Source organism: Lagopus leucura, unplaced genomic scaffold (genome assembly GCF_019238085.1).
Source record: "Lagopus leucura isolate 7727_CA_CO unplaced genomic scaffold, USGS_WTPT01 Super-Scaffold_1, whole genome shotgun sequence".
NCBI lineage: Eukaryota > Metazoa > Chordata > Aves > Galliformes > Phasianidae > Lagopus > Lagopus leucura.
This window is the reverse complement of record NW_024962250.1, coordinates 33,365,473-33,391,491: the sequence shown is the minus strand read 5'-3', so window position 1 is coordinate 33,391,491 and position 26,019 is coordinate 33,365,473. Positions and strand designations below refer to the sequence as shown.

At 39.5% G+C, this 26,019-nt stretch overlaps 1 protein-coding gene across 7 annotated transcripts in view; it reads right to left on the bottom strand.

Moving 5' to 3' along the window:
* The window catches only part of MARK3 (microtubule affinity regulating kinase 3), a 59,628-nt gene that overhangs the window by 19,166 nt on the left and 14,443 nt on the right, over window positions 1-26,019 (bottom strand). For all 7 annotated transcript variants that reach the window (XM_042873170.1, XM_042873181.1, XM_042873191.1 and 4 more), the window contains exons 3-13: window positions 21,660-21,713; window positions 14,921-14,969; window positions 14,196-14,261; window positions 11,046-11,116; window positions 6,081-6,137; window positions 4,684-4,920; window positions 4,465-4,584; window positions 3,661-3,760; window positions 3,294-3,406; window positions 2,385-2,538; window positions 1,231-1,448 (exon numbers count right to left, since the gene is read on the bottom strand). In XM_042873170.1, coding sequence (XP_042729104.1) covers window positions 1,231-1,448; window positions 2,385-2,538; window positions 3,294-3,406; window positions 3,661-3,760; window positions 4,465-4,584; window positions 4,684-4,920; window positions 6,081-6,137; window positions 11,046-11,116; window positions 14,196-14,261; window positions 14,921-14,969; window positions 21,660-21,713 — 1,239 coding nt within the window. The remainder of the gene's footprint in view (window positions 1-1,230; window positions 1,449-2,384; window positions 2,539-3,293; window positions 3,407-3,660; window positions 3,761-4,464; window positions 4,585-4,683; window positions 4,921-6,080; window positions 6,138-11,045; window positions 11,117-14,195; window positions 14,262-14,920; window positions 14,970-21,659; window positions 21,714-26,019) is intronic.

The window sequence follows — 26,019 nt, the reverse complement described above, 5'->3', positions numbered from 1 at the left end:
TAGGACTTAAACGCTCTGCAAGAACATAAACTCCTTCCGCCTCAAATTTCTTTTCTTTTTCCTACTTCAAGACAATACGGAAGCTCTAAAATCCTTTCCACTCATCTCCCCCCCTTCTTTTAGACACTTATCAATGCTACAAGAAATAATCAGTTCCTGGAACTGTGAAAAAGGACTTAGTGCTCCCCTCTATCCTCAGTAGCCAGAAAGCAAAAGACTGAGCTCTAGCTGGAAAATAAAAATAAGATTTTGCACAGTCTGACATAAAGCACTGTAAGTACAGGGACAATTTTAAACTGACATCACAAGTCGGGTTACATGTTCATTTTGTAGCACTGCTCATAAAAGATCAGAGTTGGAATTACACACTAAATCAGAAGAGATAATATCCTATTGCTGTGAGCTCATTTTGCTGCCGTTGCAGCAGTGGAAATTTGGGAGTGGTGCAGCAGAATAGATAAAATACTGAAGATGCCAAGTGAAAAACATAAATAATAGAATATATATACATTGAATGTTACAGAGCTCAGGAAATGCTACTTGAAATGAGATTTCCAATTTTGCTTCACAGGGAGGCACCAGACTATACAAAACTAAAAAACTAAAACCAAACTAAAACAAAACTTAAATCAACAAGAATTTTCCTAAACTTTTTTTCCTTTTTACTGTCTATTACTTGAGACCCCATAAATTCATGCATCTTTTGTTTTCTTGCTGTTGGAGGAAAGCCCACATTGACAAAGGCTTTTAAGCATTTAAGGCTTTTAATATTGAAATTGACCTCTGAACACTTTTTTTTAGAGCTGCCTCAATCTGGAAATCCCACTACCTGTAACTATGACTTGGAACAGCTTGTTTGGGATCAAAGATAATCTGGCTCTTTCAGCATACAAAGTATAGAAGTGCAAACTGATTTCATTCTTCTGTACAAAAGGTGAAGAATTTCATATTCATATATTTCATATTCATATATTTCATTTCAGGAGATGGCCTTCAATTTATTTTTTTCCCTTTTCTCTAAAGCTATTCGTGCTAATTACTAATACCTACTAACTACTTCAGGAACAAATAACTGAACAGCTGATGGATGCAAGGAAGAAAAAGCCATTATACGACATACCTAAATTTACTCTATGTGAAAAGTAAAATCAACATCACTGATGAATTGCTAGATTAGTACTCTCTCTCAAAAACATCTTGTGGTTTTGATAAATAAGTGCTTCTACTTACACTAGGGACAGCCGAACTTTTCTTACGTTCAGGAATATCAGCCTTATTTGGATTGCTGGCATTTCCAAGCATTGGACTAGCTGGTGCAATTCCTCTTCCTGCAACAGCACTACTGCTAGATTTTCTTGATTGAATTCCTTCCTCTTTTAGGTCACTGTCTGTAGTACTAGTTTGGCTTCTTTTGGGATATGCCACTACTGGGGGGATGGATGGTCCAGCTTAAAAAGCAAACAAAAGAAACAGAAAAATGATTTTTCTTCTCAGAGGTACAGTTGCTATTTTTCCCTACAATAGAAATGCATTCACACTCATGAAAATTGAAATAATGAACACTGAGAATCAGAGATGCAAAAAGGTCATTCTTGAATTATTAAACTAATGCATACTTTAGAAGACAATAATATATTTAGAGAGCAATAAACTCTTACTTTTTAAACACTTGTGTCTTCACATCTGCTTTTTTCTCTTTGGAGGAAAATATGAAGAAAGCTTCACACTCCCCCCCCTTTTTTTTTTTTTAATAAATCTGGCAAATTTGACACTCAAATCACCTCTGGTAAGGTCTTCCCTTGTATAACAATTCAAAGATACATAACACTCTTCATTTCAGCTCGCTAAAGACAGGGAAGGTCATAACAAGCAATCATTTGAATTTAGTAGATGAAGTTACTACTTGATTTCAATGTAAGAATTGAGAACCTAATAGAGTCTTGGGGTTTAACTACTGACACTGGTTTAGCTTGCAAAGAAAAAAGCCCCACACCCTGAAGAGTCATCTAAGGCCACTGAACAATTAACTGACTCATTTGGATCAGAGGAGACCCTTCACTAGCATATACCCAATGTACACTGTGCAAGCTAGTGTCTGATAAAAACGGATTTCTGAGACACATACCTGGAGACATAACCCCACGCTGCCAGCAGTACTAATGGCCTGCAGGCTATGTTCAGCCTGAAGAGCCAAGAAACTGCTTCAGTTTGCCACTAACCTCTATTAAACTATTAAAGTGATAAACTATTTTATCACTGTACAATTAACTACATTTCATTGTCAGGTCACTGTCCTCTTTATCTTTGGGGGATGGAGACAAATTCAGGAACTGAACAGCTAGTAGTCATTACTTGCCACAGCACTGCAAATGAGAACTGCTCACCATGATCGCTGTAGCGCCGCTGTTTCTGGCTAGAAGATATGCTTCTCTGAACTTTGTGGTGGGGAGATTGTCCAGTGCTATTATTAAGATCACTACTTGGCCGAACTTTAGCAAGGGAAAGATTGCTGCTGGAGCTTGAATCACTTGCATCCAACTGCAACATAAATGAAGATGTGAAACAACATGTGCAGACAAAACAAACGCCCACCAAAATGCCTCCAGCTTGCAAGAAATTCTGTGACAGCAAGAACCTGCTTAGAGGGACAGGCAACAATGCTTAACTATGCCCAACATCGATTAAGTTCTTGTGCAACTGCCTTAGGTGAATCTCAGCAGAATTTGAAGCCTCTGAAAGGACAAATGAAAATCCATCTCTATATTTCCAACCCTCTCCCTCCCCTCAGTTCCATAAGATTTGAACAAGAAGATTTGAACTTTTTCAGCAGAAGCCAACTCCTCCAGCAGAGGAACTGAGAGCAGTTCACTGGTGCCTTGCTCACTTGGTATCATATGAGAAAGTACTCTGCAATGTGAGAACATTTTTAGACTAACAGGCCCTATTCCTCAATTCTCTTAAAATATTTACAGCAAGCACATTTGCACTTGAGCTCTTAGACTAGGCAGGATAGTAACTGGCATAGAGCCCTTACGAGGAGTCACCGCTGATCAAGCAGGATAGTTCTTGGTATCCTACAGAAACTAATTTACTGAATCAGACCATGTTGAGATCACTTACAGCATCATTCAGAGAGTTCAGCTGACACTGATGATTAGAAAAAATTGATCTAAAATGTACTAGACTAGCATGCAGGAATGCAGTGCCTATAGTTACTGATTTATTATTTGCTTCTGATTTTTCTACTGACACCAATACATTCGGTTCTTTGCATTTGGAAGCGTGATCCTCACCTCTGATGATTTCCTTCCCAGCAATAAGTATGTAGCTGTGATTTCATCATACTTCATTTTACTAAGGGATTCTTGAATTTCTTCTTGAGAATATCCCATTCCTACCATAATATCTAAAAACAAATACATGCTGTAAGCAACAAACACTTTGATGCTTACACTTCTTGTATGTTCAACTTGAGAAAGAAGAGAAAGAAAGAAATATTCAAAGAATGAAACAAAACTGTTAACTATGAGAACAAAAAAGCCTAATAAGACATCAAATTAAAAGATTAGTTACTTCGTCCAAATGGGAAAGAAATACAGTGTGGTGCAGAAAAAATACATCATGAGAAATAGTAACATATTCTGAAAAATACTCAATTACCTATTCTTTTCTGGTCCGAGATGTCTAGTTCTGGTTCAACAAAAGGTTTAAGTTCATCCTCCTCATGCCCTGCATTGATCCACCTGTCCTTCATAATTTGCTATAAGGAAAGGTTTTTGTTACTACAACATACTTAGTAGCGAAGAAAGTGAGCTGTGGAAAGAATGATTCCCCCATCTAACAAATACTAATGCTTGCTCACATTTTTCTTTTTCAGAACAAGCCCCAGCACATACTCAGTTTTGCCGTGCTCCTGTTACAGGAATCAACTGTGCACATCAGGGTGAACTACTGCCCAATCAGCACTATTCTAGCACACAGCTGAAAAGTGAAAGTCCAGTACACAGACAAGGAGCACCAGCCACCTCTGACAAGTCATAGTTGGCTACAGAAGTCTACAGAAGCCAGCATTATTTTGGTCTTTCTTCTCCACAGTGGCACAAAACGCAAGAAGGCGGCAACCAGACCATAAGCTAATAGTGAATATTCCCACATCCCTTTCGTTAAGTTCTGGTTGATCATCCATTAGCACAGGAATCAAAATGCTTGCTATCAGGAAAAATTTGTCCGATGTGTGCAGTGTAAAGTCTCATTCATTTTGGAAGTAATGAAGAGTTGGTTGTCTTGTAATTCCTGCAAATGAAACTGTAAATAAAAAAAGCTGTGTCTTCTACTGAATTCCCCTGGAACCCACTCCAAATAAACTATTCATGAACAGCATGACAACAAGTTACTGACCAGCTCAAAAATAAAGCTCGCAAAAAATGACGACGAGCTTACTAAAACAGTTGTTTTTGTCATTACCTCTAGAGTGCCTCTTTTTGTTGGGTTTAGCACCAGGAAACGTTTGAGGAGGTTTTCACAGTCTGTGGACATGTAGAAAGGAATCCTGTATTTTCCCCTTAGTACTCTTTCTCTAAGTTCCTTGGTAACAGAAGCAGAGACAGTAAGACATAAGCAGCGCGTAACCAAAACATTAGGAAACATGCCCCCTGAAGGCCAACATTCCTGCACAAAGCTCACCTTTAAGTTCTGTCCATCAAAAGGAAGAGATCCGCTCACGAGGGTATAAAGAATAACACCTAAACTCCAAACATCTACTTCAGGTCCATCATATTTTTTCCCTTGAAAAAGTTCTGGAGCAGCATACGGTGGGCTGCCACAAAAGGTGTCCAGTTTATTTCCAACTGTAAACTCATTGCTAAAACCAAAGTCAGCTATTTTAATGTTCATATCTGCATCTAGCAATAGATTTTCAGCCTGAAAGAGAAAGAAAGGTTCATAAAATAAACTTAAAATACTAGATTTAAGAGGCTACTGCCCGTTTTAACTCATTCTTAAAATGGAAATAGCTGGAACATCTGTTAACATTCCCCTTTCCTGCAAGGTCTTTTGATATACTTCTGACTGTTCATATATTCTGTTTTGAAATAGTCTATACAATGGCTTCGGTCTATGGCAGCTGTTGTGATAACTGAAAACTGTGCTATTGCCATCTGTTTTCTCCATGGAAGTACCGTAGCTAACATTTTTAATCTATGAAGATTAAAAAAAGAATTCTCTCCCTACTCCTTATTTACATGGCATTCCTGCAGAAGTTTGATAGTACGCACAACCCTTAAATATTTTTCAAGTTGGACTGGTGCATTTTGTTGTGCTTTTAATTTAGAAAGCTATGATATATTTAACATGTTATGTAGCAATATATTAATACAAAAGGCACAGTTTCAAGAAGGGACAGGTCGAGGCAGTACGGTATTAAAGAGGAGAGATTTAGATCTGATGTCAGGAGAACTGACACAACAACTGATTTTTTACTCAGAGGGTGGTGAGGCACAGGAACAGGATGCCCAGAGAAACTGCGCCAGTTGGATGGGGCCCTGGGCAGCCTGAGCAGGTGGGGGGCAACCAGCACACTGCAGGGGTTGGAGCAGAGCGGTCTGCAAAGTCCCATCCAACCTAAGTCATGCTGTGCTTCTACAATCACAATTTTGTGTCAAGTGACAAAAAAAAAAATCATTTTCTAGTTTTGTCATCACAATTGATTATTCATTCTGTCCAAAATCAACACCTGTCACAGCTCTACCAAACTAGGTTTGTGGAGTGCTTTTCTGTTTGTTTGTTTGTTTTTGTTTTTAAGACCTTGCAGCTAACACTGACCTCTAACAGACTGAAATCTGATCAGAGAGTAAAAGGCTATCTTTCAAAAGCCATGAGATTTCAGTATTGAGAAGCATAACAAATCCTTTTATTTGAAATAGTTCTATATACTCTAAACATTACCAAAATCTACTATAATGTAAGCAAAAAGAAACCCTACACCCCAAAGTATATCCTACATTTTATAGGCACCATAAAGATCACACCCACAGATACAGAAACCAGTTGTTGCAGACACACACACACTTCTCCCCACTCACCTTGAGATCTCTATGAACAATATGCTTTTGATGGCAGTACTGCACTGCAGATACTATCTGGATAGAAAACAAGCCCAATTATATAAGTGGTATCTCAAAGAAACAGTTTTAATCAAAAAGTTCAACATTTATTAATTACTAATGTGGACAGGTACTTATCAATTCAGAGCTATATATGCAACTACTCCAACATATTTACAGGAAAGCTGATAAATAACTTAGGTTATTTAGGTGTTTGTTATTTAATCTATTTGGTTTCTACTACATTTGAAAGAGAATTTTGTTTTCTCCTGTATGACTAATTATAGAACAGTAGAAGCAATGTCTTACAGAAAGGTTACTGAAGTATTTCCATTCCACTACCATATACAGCTATAAAAACTTTCCCTTTAGACTGAAGTTTTCCAGCCCCTGTCCAAAGGTGATTTTTCATGCCATAGTAGGGAGAGGAAAGGCTAAGAAATGGCATGGCTACTGGAGAAATTACTGGTGGAAAGCTTGCCTGGCTAAATTTCAATTCTGCACTGAGAGACAACCATGTATCTGACAAGAGCTGCATATGCTGTTTCATACACTGTGTGAGAGTAGCAAACAATGGAAAAACTATATGCAGAATAATCCAGAGTAATTTCTTCCATCATAATTTCCAAATATCCTTGGTTTTTCCTGCTTTATGTAACTAACTATATAAGCTACTTACACAGCTGTCCCAGTATACTGCTTTAGAGCTACAGGCACAGAACTTTACACATAGAGAAAAGCTGGATAAGGTCATACTGTTACATGATCACAAATGCTGTCAAAATACATTTTAATGTAACACACGTGTGTTCAGAATTGAGGCAGATATTATAACTTAAAATATGTTAATTGCATGTAAAAATAATACACTGTAATAACTACACTTAAATACATGCATTTCCATTCTGTATTGCAGATTAACATTTCCAGTACAGAAAGATGAGATGACATTAATGCTCCCAAAAGTAACTCATTAGAAGGTAACCCAGCTTAACATAACAATCCTCCTGCATCTGTAGGAAGCAATGTTGTGCACTCTATTTAGAATAGATGAAAGCAAGGCTCTTGGCAGGTCAAAGAAGTGTCCTACCAGTCATTTTGCATTTCAAGCTTCAGTAACTTGTCTTAATCTTTGTGCCCCTGCATTACAGAATCATGCATATCTACAAAATGCCACCTTAGTAACCAAGTGTTTGATGAAAAGTTGAAATACTTCTGTTTCCTACACTTCCATTCTGCTTCTGTCCCTTTGTGAACTGGTAAGACTCCCACTTCAGCTTCTGCCAGCCACTAAAGCAGGTGAGCTCTCCCATGCCACCACCTGCACCACCCATGAGGTTCTCCCTCTCCTCCCCACTACCATTCCCTTGCACCAGTCACAAGCTCCCCTTCCCCAGATGCTCCCAGCCTGCCAGCACCACAAACCCCTCTTGCTTTATTCAGCACTGCAGAGAGGCAGCACGATACTGCTCGCTTCTGAGCTGCTTTTACTCTAAGAGCAGGAAGTCTAGCAGATTATCAATCAGCTGCTTTCTCCAGGGATACCTCTGAACTATTCTGCACCGCAACAGGATAGCACAGACTGCAGAAGCAAGCCAAATCCAAAAGGAAGGGAAATAATGTAACGCATGTAAGAAAGATTAACAACAGTCATAACTGAACAAGGAACACAAAGTATGGCTTCACTGAGTCAAATTCCTTGCCTTCCACATTCTGTCACTCGTTCATTAGCAGCCCCCTCATTCCCACCTATTAGTGTGAGAAACTTGCTGATACTTGGTAGGTGGAGATAACAGGGCAAGAAACAGAAGGCTTCTAGTTGTAACAACAGGAGCACTTCAGTGCATTTCTCTGGAGGAATTTTAAAATCCATATAATCACAGGATTTTAAGAACAAGATGGCACATGTGGAACTATTCTTTGTAAGGGTTGGCTGATTGAATAGAACAGCAAAAGGACAGATAAATAACCTCCCCAGGTCTCTTCCACAGTGCTAAAATGAGCATTTTGTTTCTTAACTGGAATATACAACAGTAATATGGATTTTGTGGATTTTTTTTATTTTCTAAGACGATGTCCTAATATATACCACTAACAAAACTCAATGAACTGCTTCTACAGGAAAGAGTGGGAAGACTGAAGGAAGCCAGATCTACTCTGGTACAGTAGAGGAAGAGAGGGAAGTAATACATATTCATTTTCTATTTTTTTGGTGGGAGGAGAACACTCATTCACCTTCCTCTTTACCTGACTCCCCATTTTTGCATCAATTCCTAACCAGACAGGCAGATTTCTGTATGGAGTAAGGATGGTGAGACTGAACCAGAACTGTCTGGAAATCTGTAATAGCGAAATTAAAACTAGGTGACATTAAGAAAGCAAAACATTCTGGATTTGAATTTCTCATACACAGTTGCACAAAAGGAAAACGATATGGAGAGCATTGAACAGAGAAATGGACTGCAGAGCATGGCTGTATTTTCAGTGTTTGTACCTTCTCATGTGTTCCTTTTCAAGCATGACTGGAATAACTTGATTACTGTCTTGTTGTTTTTTTTTCCCCCTGTTAAAAGGCCCAAGTATGCATAACAAAATGGACAAAAGATATATTTGTACATAAATATATCTTTAAACAAGTAAAGATGGGAGAACTACCAAATCCTGCTCCCTGTCTGGTAGAGAGAGAAGCTGAAATGCTGCTTCTGATAAAACACAAATGTTTTATGCCTAAATTACGTCTATTGAAAGAAGAAATAGGATCTGAAAATAAGATATAATATAACATATTGTAAGTACTAAGCTCAATACCATGGCACAACTGTTTCTGCAGTTTAAAGAGGCCCCTTTCTGTTAAACTAGTTAGTGAATTAAAAAAAAAATCCCTATTATGTCCTAAATCCATCTAACATTAGGACAGCTGCACTGAATCAGATAAAAGTCCTACACAGAGCATTCTCCCTCCAGCAATGGCTAAAAGCTATATGAAGCTATTGTGAGACTTCAGTAAAGTAAAAATGAATGGTTTTATGACCCACAAACCCAGTAAGATCTAGTTTCCTCTCACTGTCCTGCAGTCAAAGTCCTGGTGTTGGATAAATGTCAAGCTTTGATCAAAGTTTTCTGACTTCTGTCCCACATGCATGCTCTTTTCTCCAGCAAAGTGTGATGAGCTCACACTATAGCTTCTACCCTTAGGGTATTACTATGGTTCTCTTTTTTCCCCAGACACTCAAGCTTTTGTTGCTCTCAACAACCTATCTTTGAGATCGAGATCCTCTACAATTGGCTGAATTCAGCAACCAGTAAAGTCAGCTATTGAGGAAAGATAGAGGCAGCTGCCTATTCCAGGTTTCTGAAAGGAAACAAGACTTACAGAAAGAGAATTAACACATATTGCAGTAGACTGAAGTGCAGCCACCCATATATCTTTATGAACAGCATCTATCCTACTGAATTACAGAAATAAAGCAGGGAATTCAAAGTAAAACACTTAATGGGTCAAACATGCAGCTTAGCAGTTTTATCTTTTCAATTCTTTTCCTTTGTTTTTGAAGAAGGTGGGGCTTTTTTTTTTTTTTTTTTTTTTGGAAGATGCCTATATCCCACATTATATGTCTATATAATATAACACATATATTATGGTTTTTCACAAGTTCTCACATAAAGGAGAGTTGAATCCTTGAGAGAAAAAAAAAGGTAAATGTGCAATGGAATTACTGCAAGATTCATTTCCTCACAACTCCTGCTAAAAGAAAGGTGGCACGAAGATCAGAGAACCAGTTCTCAGCATTCACATGTGAGAAAGAACAGCAAATTCTTTGAAGATATTCTGAAGAACTTCATGTGACATTACAAAGACAAAGGGATGGGATTTAAAGTGGTTTGGGATTTAAAGACAGCTAAAGTGGAAATGACTGCTCCACAACACAGCACAGTTGATCACACATATCCCAATGCACAGCAAAGTACATAAGTACTTAATCACAAAGGAAAGTGCTCTACCTGAAGGAATACTGAATTTAAAGACATAAGGTTTTGTTACAGAGGTAGAAAAATTTTCCTTATGCTAAAGCTCCGTATCAGTCCAGTAAACACAAATCTCATCTCCTGAAGTCTGCAGCTGCCTTTTTTGTTCTTCGTTTCTTTTAATCTGCTGCAAAACTAAATACAAGACTTCTTTATTAATTCTCACAAATTCATCTAAGTTATCCAATGTGATGGTAATTACATAAGCACTTACAAGTTTCTGCACAAGAGCAGAAAAGAGAGCACATTAGGCCAGTGAGATCTGCAAATGAAACACCAGCTACTGCAAGAGGATCTGGATCTTTAATTATGCAAAAATATTTATGTTCAACATTGCTTTATTGTAGAACACAAATGCCTTTCTAAAGATGAATGAAATTCCAGCATTTTCACAAGTTCAGTTTATCCATCATAAAGAAAACTATAAACTACCAAGCCTAGAAATTATTCTTCAGTGATGTTTTAGAGCAGCTGTTAAATTGCATCTTTTCATACAAGTGCATGGGTGTGAACGGGTGCCTACTCCAGGCACTGCCCATGTTTGCTCCTGACCTGGTTTGCAGTGTGTTATACTTGAACAATCTCCAAAAGGTTGCAGACCAGCTGAAGTAAGGACATATGAAATCAACCCAGAGGAAATGAATTTTGGAACAGATTCCACCAAAGCAGTCACTGTGTTCTGGCACTCCCAGACACCCTGGCACGAACACTAAGGAAGCCAGCACTGCTGAATGGACTGCTAACCCCTCCAAAATACTGCTGAAACCCAAGTTTCCTCTCACTGAGTGTTACGAGGGCTACAAGTCCACACATCCCAGTGAACATTGCTAGGAGTCAAACACAAAGGACAGCTGTTTCATCCATTTCAGCATTAAAAACAAGGTGGAAAAAGCTGATGTATAGGAACGTTATACATACCTGTCTAAATTTAGCTCTTGCTTCCTTTTCCTTCATTCTTCCATGCGCAACCAGATAGTCAAACACCTCCCCTACAATTTAATAATGAGATGCATTAAAGCCAACTCAGAATGCAGAGATTCCTCTCTAGCAGTTACCCACAGCAGCTTCCCTGGAATGACTGTATCACAAGTTGAACTTGAGGTTAAGGTTGTAGGTTAGCCCAAGGGAACAAGGCAGAAGAGAACACAAACAACATCGTCTCTTACAGAAGAGAACAATAAGGCTTAATGAAAGACTGGATATAGACAAAAACATTTCCTTCCAACTGTTCATGACAGAAAAGCAATGGCAATACTTCTATTTTGTAAACAGAGGTGACTTGTACTTCACAGACTTTGTCACAAGGGTACCTTTTGCACTGCAAAAATAAGCCTCATATATGAAAGCATCTGATGATACCTATAAATACTGTTACACCAGCATCGTAATTCTTCTTTGCACAGGCAAATGAAGTATCTTAACCAAAACAGAAATCTTAGGCGTAACCTAGGCTTGAAGGACACATTCCCAATGATAGCTGTAATAATGAACCTAGCAGGATACTGAGATGACCCATCACACAAGCATGAGGTAAGACAGCAATGTTACAGAATCACAGAATGGCCAGGGTTGGAAGGGACCTCAAGGATCATGAAGCTCCAACCCCCTGCCACATGCAGGGCCACCAACCTCCCCATTTAACACCAGACCAGGCTGCCCAGGGCCCCATCCAACCTGACCCTGAACACCTCCAGGGATGGACGGGGCATCCACAACCTCTCTGGGCAGCTGTTCCAGCACCTCACCACTCTCTCTGTAAAGAATTTCCCCCTGACATCTAACCTAAATCTGCCCTCCCTCAACTTAGATCCATTTCCCCTTGTCCTGCAGTTATCTCAGGATAAGGTATCTCAGGATACCCTCTCAAAGAGTTGATTCCCCTCCTGTCTGTAGGCTCCCTTTAGGTACAGAAAGGCTGCAATGAGGTCACTTCGCAGCCTTCTTTTCTCCAGGCTGAACAAGCCCAGCTCCCTCAGCCTGTCCTCATAGGGGAGGTGCTCCGGTTCCCTGATCATCTCTGTGGCTCTCCTCTGGACCCTCTCCAACAGCTCCCTGTCTTTCTTGTATTGGGGGTTCCAACCTGGATGCAGTACTCAGCAATGGGGCCTCACAAGAACAAAGTAGAGACAATCACCTTTCTGTCCCTGCTGGCCACCCCTCTTCTGATAGTGCTCAGGATACCATTTGCTTTCCGAGCTGAAATGTACAAGCTGGATTACCTCTGAATGTACAAGCCCAATGTTGTATGGCTAATGGAGTGGATGTCTAAAGGAGACTACCAAAGTAGCACAAAAATCTGTGCTTTTTTAAAACTTTGTTTTTCACTGGTTTTAAGCCAATCCTGCCATTTTGAAACATGTCAGTACAGTCTACATTTGAGCTCAAGGCACAGCCAACAGGCCCATGGAACACTGGTGTGCTGCTGAAAGCACAAATCTTAACTAAAAACTGACAAATATAAAAAAAAAAAAAAAGAAAAAAAAGAACACCCAACAGCACAAGTTAGCATAGTTTTTAAGATTCTTCATCAATATGCAAGATTAATATTAATTTTAGAATTTAATCAAATACTTAAATATTCTCTATTGAGCAAGATACCACTGTTTTGCAGGTAACCAGCTCACAAGGAAATTGCTGAGTTAAAGAAGGAACTTCAGCAAACTGAAGTAATAAAAAAAGCTAGAGTCATACAGCAGAAAAAGCAACAGCTGAGCATTCTGAGGGAATGTGAGGATTTTCTACAGAAATCCTTGCTTCCCTCATAGCATTACTACTTAACACCCAAGTCAGAAAATTCTCTCGGGTACATTTCACAGCCATTTCTTCAGAAAATTTGAAGCAGCAAGGCTGAATGCTTTCAGAATTTAGGTAAAATGATGCCAGATAAGGAATTATAGTCATTTTACGCAAAATACTGCAGTTACTGGAATACAGTTCCCCTCATCCTCCAACCAGGGTCTCTTGAAAATAGAAAATTGATCTTTGTCACTCAGAAAAGTGGCCATGCCTGCTTTGAACAACAGCACATGTGCACAGGGCACTGCTCACAGCCTGTCAGTGCAATATGCGTTTCTCCATTACTCTAAGATCTCATTACTTCAGAGAACAGTTGGCCCTTCTACCTTGTGGAAGCCAATCACTAGATGGCAACAGGACTTCGCTTTTAAGTGTAGCACCATCGAACTGCAGAGATGCCTCCACAAATGCGTACTGTCCAATATCACAAAAGTGTTTTACAATGCTTGTTTCTGTTTAGACAAAGCTTGGCTGAACATTCAGGGAATTGCTAGAAAACAACATGGGCAATCTGGGGATTCTTTACACGTTTTATAATAATTATCTAACCTTCACATAATCTACCAGAATTCAATGTTGAAACTTATCTGAGACGGAACTCTATTTTCCTCCCAAAGCTGAAGAAAAGGCTCAACTATTTGAGATTCCCAGATGCTGATGCTAAAGGGTCACATTGACAAAGAAGGGACTATCAGGTTTTAGCCAGCCAAGAGTAACTTAAGCCCAAATACTTTATCTAGCTCTGCTGAAAATATCTGACACTGCACGGTGCAGACTTTTTCCCCCCTCTGCAATCAGGAATAATTAAGTTCCTCCAAAACCTCCCATCTGAAAGGGACATAGGTAGTATAGTAATATTTGACAGCAGAATGTCTGTGATGAAGGTATGTCAAACACCACCAACATCTAAAAAAACTGAAGTTGCAAAACTCTTACTTTTGACACATCCCATCCATGTTTTTACCAAGTATCTTATGCAAAAGAAGGCACTAGTCCTGGGGAGCTGAACACAATAAAAGGCTGACATTTGTTATAGACAAAATTTAAGTTGTAAAACAAAGCAAAAGTTACTAAATTCCAGTAAGCTCAGAATGAAGGTTTTCAAGATATGAAGACTGAACAAGTTCTTGGGACTACTAAAGACTGCTTAAATTTGTATCCTACCACGACATTAATATTTGCTAAAAACAAAACCAAAGCATTAAACTAAAAAGTGCTTTCTGCCACTTGGCAATTTGTTTACCTCTTGGCTCTAATAACAAACTTACTTACCCCCACTTGCATATTCCATTATTAAATAGAGAGTTTTTTCAGTTTCAATGACTTCAAATAATTTCACTGGAAAAGAAAGCAATTTATTAATCAAATAGCTAGTTGCAGAAGTATTCATTTAATTCCATAGGAAATTCTGTTGGAGAACAATAATTTGCTTGCTGCTTGACAGTATCAGAATATTACTCTAGAGAAGCTTTTTTTCTCCAATATCTCTAAGTGGAAAATACTCCAACATATTTGCTCATCTCATAAGGATCAACATTTTGTCATGAAATAAGACTGTTGGCTACGAGGAAAAAGCAAGTAACTTATGCAGAACTTCCATGAATTTGAGTGTCAGCACTGAGCATCACCAATAGCCATTTTTGCACACTGTCCTGGAACACATGTTGGCAAGTAAGTTATCAATCAGTTTGCTGACAGTACTGTAACAGCAGTGCTTCAACTAAGCAATCCTGAACAATTTCTTGACCATTTCTTGTGTTGGTATACAATTATTTTAATGAGAAATTAAATTCAGTAAAAATCATTATTCTACTCAAAAGATGTGAGTTATCAATAAGCTATGGAAATTGCAGTTTCATGTAAAAGGGTCAACATTTTTTGCCTTGTTAAACAATTATGACAGTGTATTTTTTTTTACTGCTATGTAACAGTATATTAACCCTCTAGTGCAGAACCTTCTTTTAAACTTAATATATTACATGAAATAAACAAGGTACCTATATTTGGATGATTTAAGATCTTCATTATTCTTACTTCTCTAAAGAGCTGAAATAAATATAAAATATGAAATGTTAATGAAAGTAATAGGCAACATCTGTTCTTCCTAAAGCCTGATGTGATATACTTGGCTAATTTTAAACACAGAGAGCAAACATTACTATTAGCATTTCAACAAAGGTCATTAAATTAACCACTTACTGGAGGGAAGAGCTAAGTGCCTCCTTGTTTTAAGCCTGCCCTAAAAACCTGAAAACACCCGCAAAGTGCTGCAGGTAGCTCAGGAAACAAGTGATCTTAGCTCTGTGGTTCTCACACCATGGGGCCCCAAAGACCACTTTAAGACCACACAGCTCCTCGCAGGCCACTACACATCTCATACACTTTCACATCTTCATAGAAAAAGCTTGGTTTCAAAGTTCTACAAACCCCATGCAGAGCACCATTTGAAGACCAACATATTAGGTCACTGGTATGAACTCTTCACCACTTTGTTGGAGGTCAGCCTTCCACAGGATGCTACAGAAATGCTGTGGCGCATGACAGGAGCTCGGAGGTGAAAAATCAACTGCTTATCTCACAAAAACTACGCTGCTCAATGAGCAAGTTTTAAGCACGGATAAATGGACGTGTGAGTCTCCTCCTTGGGCCTTCAGAGCACTCCTTCAAGACGCCTAAGGCACAAGAACATCTAGTTCAGGCCTTGGTAGCATCGCTTCAAGAATTCAAGGCTGCTGACCCAGCGCACAGACTGTGCTAGCCAGTTCATGGGGCAAAACTCCAGTGGATTTTTCCTGACTAAACAATCACTGGTTGAGAGAAGATACCACAATCTGAGGGTAAAACCTCAAAGGGATCAGCCTACTGCCACCCTCTCCACCATGCACGGGCCTGCTGCCTTCCTTCACTCAAGCTCTGGGGTTAATCTGAATTGATGCACGAGGTCAAAGCATGAATTTTACAGGAAAATCTTGCCAAAACCAAAACTCCTTCCAAAAATACATAAGCCTTCTTCTGCAGCTCCCTTACCTACCCCAGCTCATCTATTTTAGCTGAAGGGATGGGGGCAGAACGGATGCCAGAGTACAACCACCTCTTTCGAGCAGACCTCTTACTGGCTCTGCAGGGCCTCCTTCCCTAAACCCTGACAACAGCAGTCATGGGAAGGGAGTCTTGCTTGAATAGTTACTTCCAAAGAGTTCAACTCTGCCTAATCAAACAGAGTACACTCTGTCCTCCTGCAGTGGGACATGCAACTGCATTTAACACATAACAAATGAAAGCCAAGCTTGCTCCTGATCAGCCGTTAATTATTTTCACCTTTGAAAATTCTCTTTTGTAAAAATCAATTTAAAGAGGCACAATAAACACAGTGTAATATTAAGAATGCCACAGGTGTTGTTACTGCAATATAAAATGTTTTTAGGATGCTTGTTAATAGTAGATGAAATAATAGTAATAAAGAAGTCCCATTTCTCCTCCCAGAGAAGACTAAAGATAAAAAATATTACAAAAAAACCCCGAGTGCAAATACTGTTGTATTCAGATTCCTTCAACTCTCTATAGCCACTGTTAAAACAAACAGCAACAAATAAAACCCACAAAGAATGACCTTTTTAGGCAGCATGTTACACGGTAGCCATGCGTGTAACATCTCTTCCTCTATAGCTCCCCCCTTGCCAGCCCAGGACTCCAGATGGCTGACATTCTTAAGCCTTGATTATTTTCTAACAGCATGCTTCAAAACGAGGGAGTAATTGAATGGTTTTATTATAAATCTAACACCAACATCTACAGGAACACTAGTAACATAGCAGATCATACTGAACCTAATGTAAAGAGACCAAAGCAGAAAAGACAGACTCAACAGGAGTGCAGACAAGGGAAAAAAAGAAAGCACTTTCTAAAGCAAGAGGTAACAGCGTTGTTGCTAACAGTAAGAAAGCAAAAAGTGCCGCTATTAAGATTCACCTTCAGGTTACATTTCATGTGAAAGGGAGATATTTCATATGTCTACATCTATTACTAAGGACTCAAAAAATCTGTGTAATTACTCAATAGTTACCAAATAAATAAAGGCAAAACAAAGGAAACAAAAACAACAAAAAAGAAAAAAAAAAAAGAAAAAAAGAAAAAAAAACAACCAAAATCCTTCCACCTTTGTGTCTTTTCATACAACAGATTGGAGAGCAGTCTTAACCTTTTTCTGCTTTCTGATGTTTCTGTCAAGGCTGCCATCTGGGTAGCAATCTTCATCAAACTGCCCCAAAAGGTCTGCCCTCTATTCTACAGCCACAGCTGTGAATGGTTTGCTAACTGAGCACCAAAATAAAACAAAACCGCTTTCAAATGGTTTTCGTTATCATATAATCATTATCCAGGTCTGTGCCGGACACCTCACTAGATGATAACGCAAAATCTGTTGGGTCACAATAGGCAACACAGAAAAATACAGTGAAGGCATGAGGCTAACATTCACAGCGTCATCATGTAAACAAATGCACTCATTAATCTAATCTTTTTATAAAGAATGCTGACATGGCTGGAGCTGGCTACTTCCTCCGTTGCAGTTTGATGGTCTAATGCGATAAAGCCAGGCTACATTTTGGGCTGTTCTAAATATATCATTTGTCTACAAAACTACTACTCTCTGCTTTACTCACACTACTGAAGCCTATCAAAAAGTGATTTCTACATATGAGCCATTCGTAGAAGTGGGTGACTGGAAATGAGCTTTTTAAAAATGGTTATTCTTGCCTTAGGGAGAATTGAAAATAGAAACGCTTAAGAGTAGGATACAAACTCCACCAAATGCTTTATTATAATTTTAGTTATATAAATGCACTTTTGGATTGTGTTCCATAAACAGTTTAAATGTTATGTTTGGCATTTTGACACATGCAGCAACTTCTACAGGGACTGACATTGTATTATACTCTATTTCTGTAAGGAACAGAACATAAAACATGATATGGCTTTCAAATACTGTGCTGAAAGAAGGCTTCCTGGATTTAATTCCCCCACAATACAACGTACATCAACCTCTGGTAAGTGCAGTATTAATTACTGCCAGACTTTCTAAAGCCCACAGCACAATTCATTAACAGCCATAATTGGCTGTTACAGAAGGTGTTATATCATTAGAAGGGGTAACATTAGGGTTCTCCACTCCAAAAACCATTTTCTTAGTTTCAGGAACTTGTCACCACGTGACCATAAAGGCTGACTATCAGCTGCAAACAGTGCTTATCAGTTTAATTTCTAATACAGAGATTAAAAACTACTCCCAGCATATTGAATAGCTCATTTTCCGTCAACAGGAGCTCTACAAATGTTTCCAGGGAAAGACAAACATCCTAAGTCTGCCAAACAAATGGCTTTCAGCTTTGTTGTGGTCTGGTCCTTTGACTGTAAGTTATGTTAGATACAGGGAAAGAATTTAATGCTGCCAGGGGACAAACAGCACGAAGAAAATCAGCAACAAAACACAGACACATACCAAGTAACAATCTTGAAGCAATTTTACTTGAACTTTATTGTGCTGATACATCTAAAACAACACAGATCGAGGAAATGGGGAGCCAACTTTTCAGCCAACTCTTTGAATAAGCTGAAAGACAGATTACAAGTGTTCCTGCATTAGCTATTGCTAGAGTTTCAGTAACAAAGGACTTCAAAAACACTGAAAAAAAGTTTGCTAAAAAGCAAGTCAGTACGCTAGTCAGATGCAGAGCCCATTTCCTGACCTCCTTCCCTCAAAGCAGGGAGGCTTTGCACAAGATGTTCTCCCGAGCCACATCAAGCTTTAACCATGTGTTAGGCTCCTCCTGGTAACTGCTCACTGAAATACACCCGATATATAATTGGGAGCCTCAGTCAGGAAGGCTTTACGCAGCACACATCAGCGTCAACTAAAGAACAACATGAAAACAGACACAATACACATTAAGAAACAAAATTTCTGTGCATTTTAAGCTCTCATACTTTCCCTGTGCTTTTCAAAACAGACAGACCCAAGGTCAGAAAGGACACAGTGCACATAAAAACTTCTAGTTTAAAAGCTCTAAAAAGATTTTAGGACCAAGGTCTGAACACAAGCATTTGGCTGAGGAGCCAAGTTCTAAAAAAGGAAAATGAGAAGTGATTTTGTGCTATTACGTGTGCTTGGTAAAAATAAAAATCTTGCATATAATGGCACTGCTAATTCAAAACAAAACAAACAATCTTTTTTGGTCTAGAAGGAAGTGAGCTACTGTAGCATCAACACTTGTTTCCAATGAGACCGACAGACCGATATTCACTGGGACTGGGTACAGAAGTACATTTTTGGAGAATAATGACTATGACTAACAGCAGTAGCATGGGAAAAAAGCTCTAAGAATTCCCTTTTCTTTTAGAGCAGGGAAGTACTGACTATAGTTTCCTCTTCCCTAAGCAAAAGTGGCAGAGCCGTAATTAGCTCCTGAAACAAGAGCTGGAGGAGCTGTTGTGTCTCCCACAGGCCGTCGCTCCCCTGAAGAGCGGCACTGCTGAAAACTCAGCGGTGAAAGCTGCAGCCGCAGTGAGAACTGCTGCTCGAGGGGGTGAGGCACCTCCAGCAAGGGCAGCCCCTCCTGCAGCTGAAGGATGGGTGTGGACAGTGTAAAGCTGGAAACCAGCCTTAATTCCCTTGTTTCACCACCTGAGGATGAGCAGACAAGCAGGCGGCGGCCCGTGCTCCACACCCCATCTCTTCTCAGCAAAGCCCTTTCCTCCCCGCTGAACCTCAGTAATTCATCACTCCCTCCACAAGTGCCAGCCCAGAGGCTTCCATCTCAACTCACCCTGAACCCAGGGTCATGCACACAGTTTGCTTCCAATGCACTGCGACTACAGCGGTGCTGACAATGCCGGAGTGGGCAAAAGCTTTCAGAAAAGCTTTGACAAAGCAAAATCGGTAAGTAATGCACTGTGTGCTTACTGTGCTCAACACTAAGCACTCAACATTAAGGAAATGACTTTCCACTTCTAAATGGAGAGCATGGACATACCTTGCTAAACCTTCTCTGCTCATGTAAAAGTGAGCTTGGTTAGAGAAGCGAACACACTGGCAATCTCAGTCTCCAAATCCCATCAGATTTCTATCCTGCTATTTTGTACTGCTCCTCCAGACTCCCATTTAGGGAACCTACTGGTAGGAAATACTGACTTACAAACCACACCTTAATGTTATACAGCCTACATCAAAATGAAATGACAGCAGAGCCCGAGAAGTAAGTGCAGGCCGAGCAGGCAGCAGCTAAGAGCTGCAGGGCTGCCATGCACACCTCCAGCCAGCCATGTGCTGAGTGAGCTCCAGCCAGCAGGGAAGGGCAAGCTCTGCACCTGGCTTTTAGCTCCAGCACTAAGCATCTCCAGGTAACACCACTGGAAGGAGTAAGGTTTTACTTTTTCCTTCCAGAAAAGCTGCCTCTCTTCTTTTCTCTGACCATTTCTTCCGTGTTTGCTGACCCCCTCCTGTTCTTATTACAGCTTCTGTTTCTCTTCCAAGTAGTTAGATTTTTTTCAGGTATTCCAATTTGCACAGATCCACAGCACAAATCCTCTTCATCTAAATCGTCACATTATCTAATTTGCATTTCATTTCCTTCCTGCTTTGCCAGAAATTAATAATAACATCACCAATTATGCTGCAAAAACTCTGAAAAAACTGTAACCGCATTACCTACTTTCATCCCATCTGCAGGGGCAGTGGGGAGCAGTGACATCATTACTTGCTAAGATGATGCTGCCTTCCTCCTGCGGGCTGTTCTTTCTCTCTCAAACAAACCACAGAATGCAAGAACTTGTGTATTTTTCCAATTTACTTTTGCAACATTAATTTTGATGAGAACGATTTCATCGCGCAATCTTTTTAGTATTGGCATAAAACCCAAATACGGATATTCTCCAGTTTACTATTATTCTATAATTGAATTTTATCTGCTGGTAAGTTCTGCGTATTCTCTCCTTCAAACAGAGATATTCCAAGGAGCTCTTTTTTTTTTTTTTAATAAAAAAAAAAACTACTCAAATAAAAAACCTTTTAGCGCAGTGCTCAAAAGGACAGAGTTACAGAAGTCCCAGGTAAAGTGACATTTAAATGTACTTCCTGCAGGCACTCCAAAGCAGATTGGCTCGCCTGATGAAAGAGTAGGATTTATCACTACTTACTAAAATAGATAAGGCGATACAACTGTAACAGCACATTAAACACTTTAAGCTAAAAGGAAGAAACCAGAATAGTCATGCTCTGAGTTATTCCACAAAACTGTAGCACCTTTTCAGCTGAAAATTGTGTGAAAGGCATAGAGACTGCCTGGCCTTCAGTTCAGAGGCAATGTTTTCAAGGCCAGCTGAGGAGGACAGGACAGAACACACTTTCTATTTGTAGGCTCAACAAAATGACCAGCATGAAGGAGACACAGGGGCGTGACACCAAACCACAGACGTTCTCACTTGTGGGAAAGGAAGCAGCTAACAGCACCATTTTCTCAGTTCATAGCTCCATACGAGCTCATGTGTAAAACAGTACATGCATTCTGAACAACTGCTCAAAACACATCTCTTACAAAACCAGTTATTAAATACAGTAGTCAGGCTTGTGCAAGGTATACAGTGCTTCACATTCTTCAGCACAGGCATTCAGGATTTATGGTAGGAGGTGGTAAAAGGAAACAAATTACAATACAAATGGAAAGATCAAATGCAAAAACCTACCTTTTGTAGACTAGTTGGATTCAGCTGTGTTTTGTCAATTATCTTTATGGCAACCTGAAGGAAGAGATCAGGATCAGTATTTTCCATGTGACCAACTGTCAAGTTACAACAAAATGGACAAATCCAGTAGCAAATTGAAAATTACACAAAAATACTTGAGTTTTGTTAGAAAATTATGTAATAATTTTAAACTGAAAGCATTTGAAATTAACGACTTTATTATTTATTTCTACTTCAAACTATAAACAGGAGAGTGGAAAAATCTGATATTTTAATGCTATTAAGAAAGAGAAAGTCACTTAGTCTTTGACTTTACACTAAGATCATTACACATATTACAGTGGAAATTCTGATACCAGACTGTACCCTGATAGAGAGCATGGTGCCTACAGATGATATTTACACAGCATAATTACACTATGGATTATGCAGAACTGACTGTGCATTGGCAATTTATGAAGATGCTTCTAAAAGCAAAGCTTTCAGAGCAAATTGAAAACACCACAAATTCTGCAAAAACTAGGTTCACCTTTGGAAATTCACTGCATATTTGTATCACTTTGCTCCCTGATGGATACAAAATGAAAAACCACTTGTGTGTCATCAAAAACCCATTGGCTGTACTGCAGCAATTTGGGAAAGTTCATCCCTTTGCCTTTCTCACCTTCTGGGTAAATACTACACAGAAATGTTAAAAAGAACAGAATGAAAACTTCACAAAATAGCCAAAAGAAATTCAGTACCATGGTAACTAGTCAGAGCCTGAAGATTTGAGACAATGAATAGGCAGAGATGAGCCTCAGTGCAATGCAATTTGGATACAGGCTGAGTTAAAACAAGAAGGAGGAATCTTGCTAGAATTACGTGCCAATTGGTATTTTTCCCTTCTAAATTATAGGCTAAACACACCAGAAGAAACTCTGCAGAAGCCAAGGAGATGGTGCCTCTCACAGAGGCAAGATGCTGCAAGTCAGCTGATTATAATACTTTGCTGGTACAAAGAAAGGGCTCTCAGTTCCCCTTGAATTTTTGGCTCAAATGGTAGACACTATGCCACAGCTCCCATTTCCCTGCATCACTCTGCGCCATCTTTGTAATCTCATCAACCTGGGCTTGGCAGCATATGGGATATAGAAAATCTTACACCAAAGCAAATTTGTTTCCCCGCATTCAAGTGCAAAAACACATGGGTAGTTATTATGCAGGAGAAGGAAGAGGTGAACACAGCGTTCAATGCCTGGGTGTGTCACTGACTTGGATGATCCATGTGGTGCTTTCTGAAACTGAGATGCAAGATTTATTTTGAGCCCTTCTAGATGCAAGATACAGTGAGATGTCACCAAGTAACTATTTAAGAATAGTTCTGCTTTGAGAAATATCTTCAAAAGGTATGTTACCAAAATTACAGATCACTGTTTCCTGAAGCAAAATTCCATTACAAAACCTTGAGAAATCACTTCAAAAATACAAACAAAAGACACACACATGAAGCAATAGGCATTTTTATATTGGCAGCTGAACACAAAACCAAGAAAGATGTTTATCTCTACCTTCATGCCTGTTGAACTCTTCTCATGCAGGTAACAATAATTTACTTTCTGGAATCTCTTAACTTCAGATTGGATGTAGAGTGACCACTACCTTTTTCAACAGCAGAAAGCATTACCTGAAAGCCATCTGCCCCAAGACCACCTATGCCACAGAACACAGCTGTTTCCTTAAGTACACTCCAGTCAGGAGAAACTGCATTTGCATTCTGACCCCTGCTATTCTGATCAATCTCTTAAAGATTTCAACTTGTTTCAAGTCTGGAGGCATTGGGTTTCAGCAAAACACAGCTCACCTCTCGCTCTGCGTGGTGTTGCCAACCAAACTGAGAGGTCTGACACTGGCAAACAGATTCAGCCCTGGAGATACAGGGATGATACACACCCCAATGTTCTGAAAGGTAGACTCACAGGATTGTTCAGCACGCTAATTATAGCCTTCAAGGCAGGACTGAGAGCACTATCCACATGAACACTAGCAGTACAGTATGCCAACATGGACTACGAGAGCTTGAACTGCTCAGAGAACAGAAGACAATTTCAGGCTCTTTGATAAGGTCCCCAAACCACAAACAAAGGAAGGCTGCCCTCAAGAACATTTTTCATGAGCTTGAAAAAGAAAATCCGGTTTTACTAAGCACAGTTAGTGAAGCATCAAATTGCCTCCTAAAGCAGAGACTTTGCTCTCTACACAAAGCAAGTCTGGAACAATTTCAAGCATTGTGTGCAGCGGCCAAGGCTGGAAGAATGAAAGTTTACCTACACCATTATGTCGTTGTAGCAGCCATGATATTCTGTGAGAGTATTAGCAGGATTACAACTGCCTTTGCTTTCGCCATACACACTGATAACGTGAGTTAAAACATCCTTCCTATGTGGCTTGAACGAGGCACTTAAAGCGGTCAAAAAAAGCTGAAACACTAAGCAAAGCAACCAAACTGCATTCTGGTTATTTTCTCCCTCTTCAATTTCACTCTTTTTTTCCAAATGATGAGCAAAAAAGACAATGGATTCCTTGGAGTCAGACTTGGATCCTGAAAGAATTCTGTCCTAGTAGGAAACTTTAACTTCCTGGCTATCAGCTGAATACTGCCTTTACTGAACAGAAGGGTCCATATGTTCTTGGCTGTGATTCCAACCACCTTGGAAACAGCAAAAGGTAGTTTTATCTTTTAAATTAATTTTGGCAATGTGGCAAATTTGTCAGAGGAAATAATCTCTGATAATTTACAGCAGCAAATATATGGCTTAAAGTCAAAGAATTAACAAAAGCAGATTTACAATGGAGATTCTTGATTTCAAATAGGCAGACAGACTACAGACAATAGTCTCCTAGACAGTGGATCTGGAAGGAGTACATCTAAACACCAGCTCTAGTACAAGGAAACCAACTCCCCCCCTCCTTATCTCCACAGGGAACAGGATATTCACTCCTTGGCCAAATTCAACCCCCTAAGTTGAATTGGTGTTCTGATCTCCCCCATAGGGCTGCTCATTTTTCCCTTCCTGTGATTTGAGGGTAGGTTCTCATTCTGAACCTCAACAGATACATTCTGAAGATGGAAATGGAAAAAGTCCTTAGATTTGCTTCCGTTAGAAATATGAAAGCTTTCACCTCCAAAAAGAAAGTTTCAGGGAAGGACTCCAGATGTAAGATGAATAAATACCCTAGAAGAATGCTTGAGCAAATACACCCACCTCACAAGAAGCGATCAGAAAAGTGCAGATTTGCTGCATGACTTAGGAGTTACTCAGTACAGAGACATAAAAAAGGAATAGCTGTAAAGTGAAATGGAGCTGGCATAGCCACACAGGTAAAACGATGATGAAAGTAGGGTTAAAATACAGCAAGGATGTGGGAGAGACAAAAACACGTTTAAGAGCAACTCCCAAAACTAAGTATTTTATTTTAGGTTTCAGTAGATAGGGTGGAAAAAGGAACAGGAACAAAGACAGGACAGACAGCAGGAATGAGTGTGTAAAGCAGGAAGTCACAAATTCAGGAAGATGAGAGCTGTCTGCTGAGACCAGACCAAGAAAATTATTCCAGGACTAAGCGTGGTTTGAAGAATCACCTTTCTGTTGGTAGCAACAGCGACTTATAACACAAATACAAAATGATAACATAGATTTAGAAATTGAGAGCTGTTTGTTTTTGGTTTTTTTTTCCCCACAAGGGAAAAGTGAAGAAAGCACCTTATCAGCCTTCTGGCAGAGCCATTTACCACCAAATTCTTGAGCTCAAAACTTGCAAGGAAAAAGCAGGGAAACAGAAAGAAGGGTTAAATACAACACACTTTCCCACTGCTAATTGTGCCTGATGGAAACACACCATGCATGCCTACCTTGGCTACTGCTAAGCCTCACTTAGGAGGACAAACAAATTACTGTACTAAACAAACTGGAATGTGCACAGGTCTATTAATTAGATAAACAACTGGGTGAAGAGATACTAGGTTGGAAGTAAATAAGAGTTTTATAAGGATCAGACCTATGACCCATCCTGTTCAATACCTGTATCAGTGGCCTTCATCACTATGGTTTGACCTCCTATGTTAAGTTTGTTGAAGGAATTAAGAATCAGTGTCAAAGACAGTGGAAAACAGGTGTAAAAAAGCTTGGAGATGAGAATTAGCAATGGAAACAAGATTCAAAGTACAAAGTGCTGATGATGATCACGACCAAACCAAACATAACTGCTGTGAACAAGGTAACTGTAATCTAAGGACGGATCCAATAACTTCTGTAAGGGCAAGGGCAGACTACTGGCAGCGGGGAAACCGTCATCCAATATGTTGCAAACAACGCTGGCC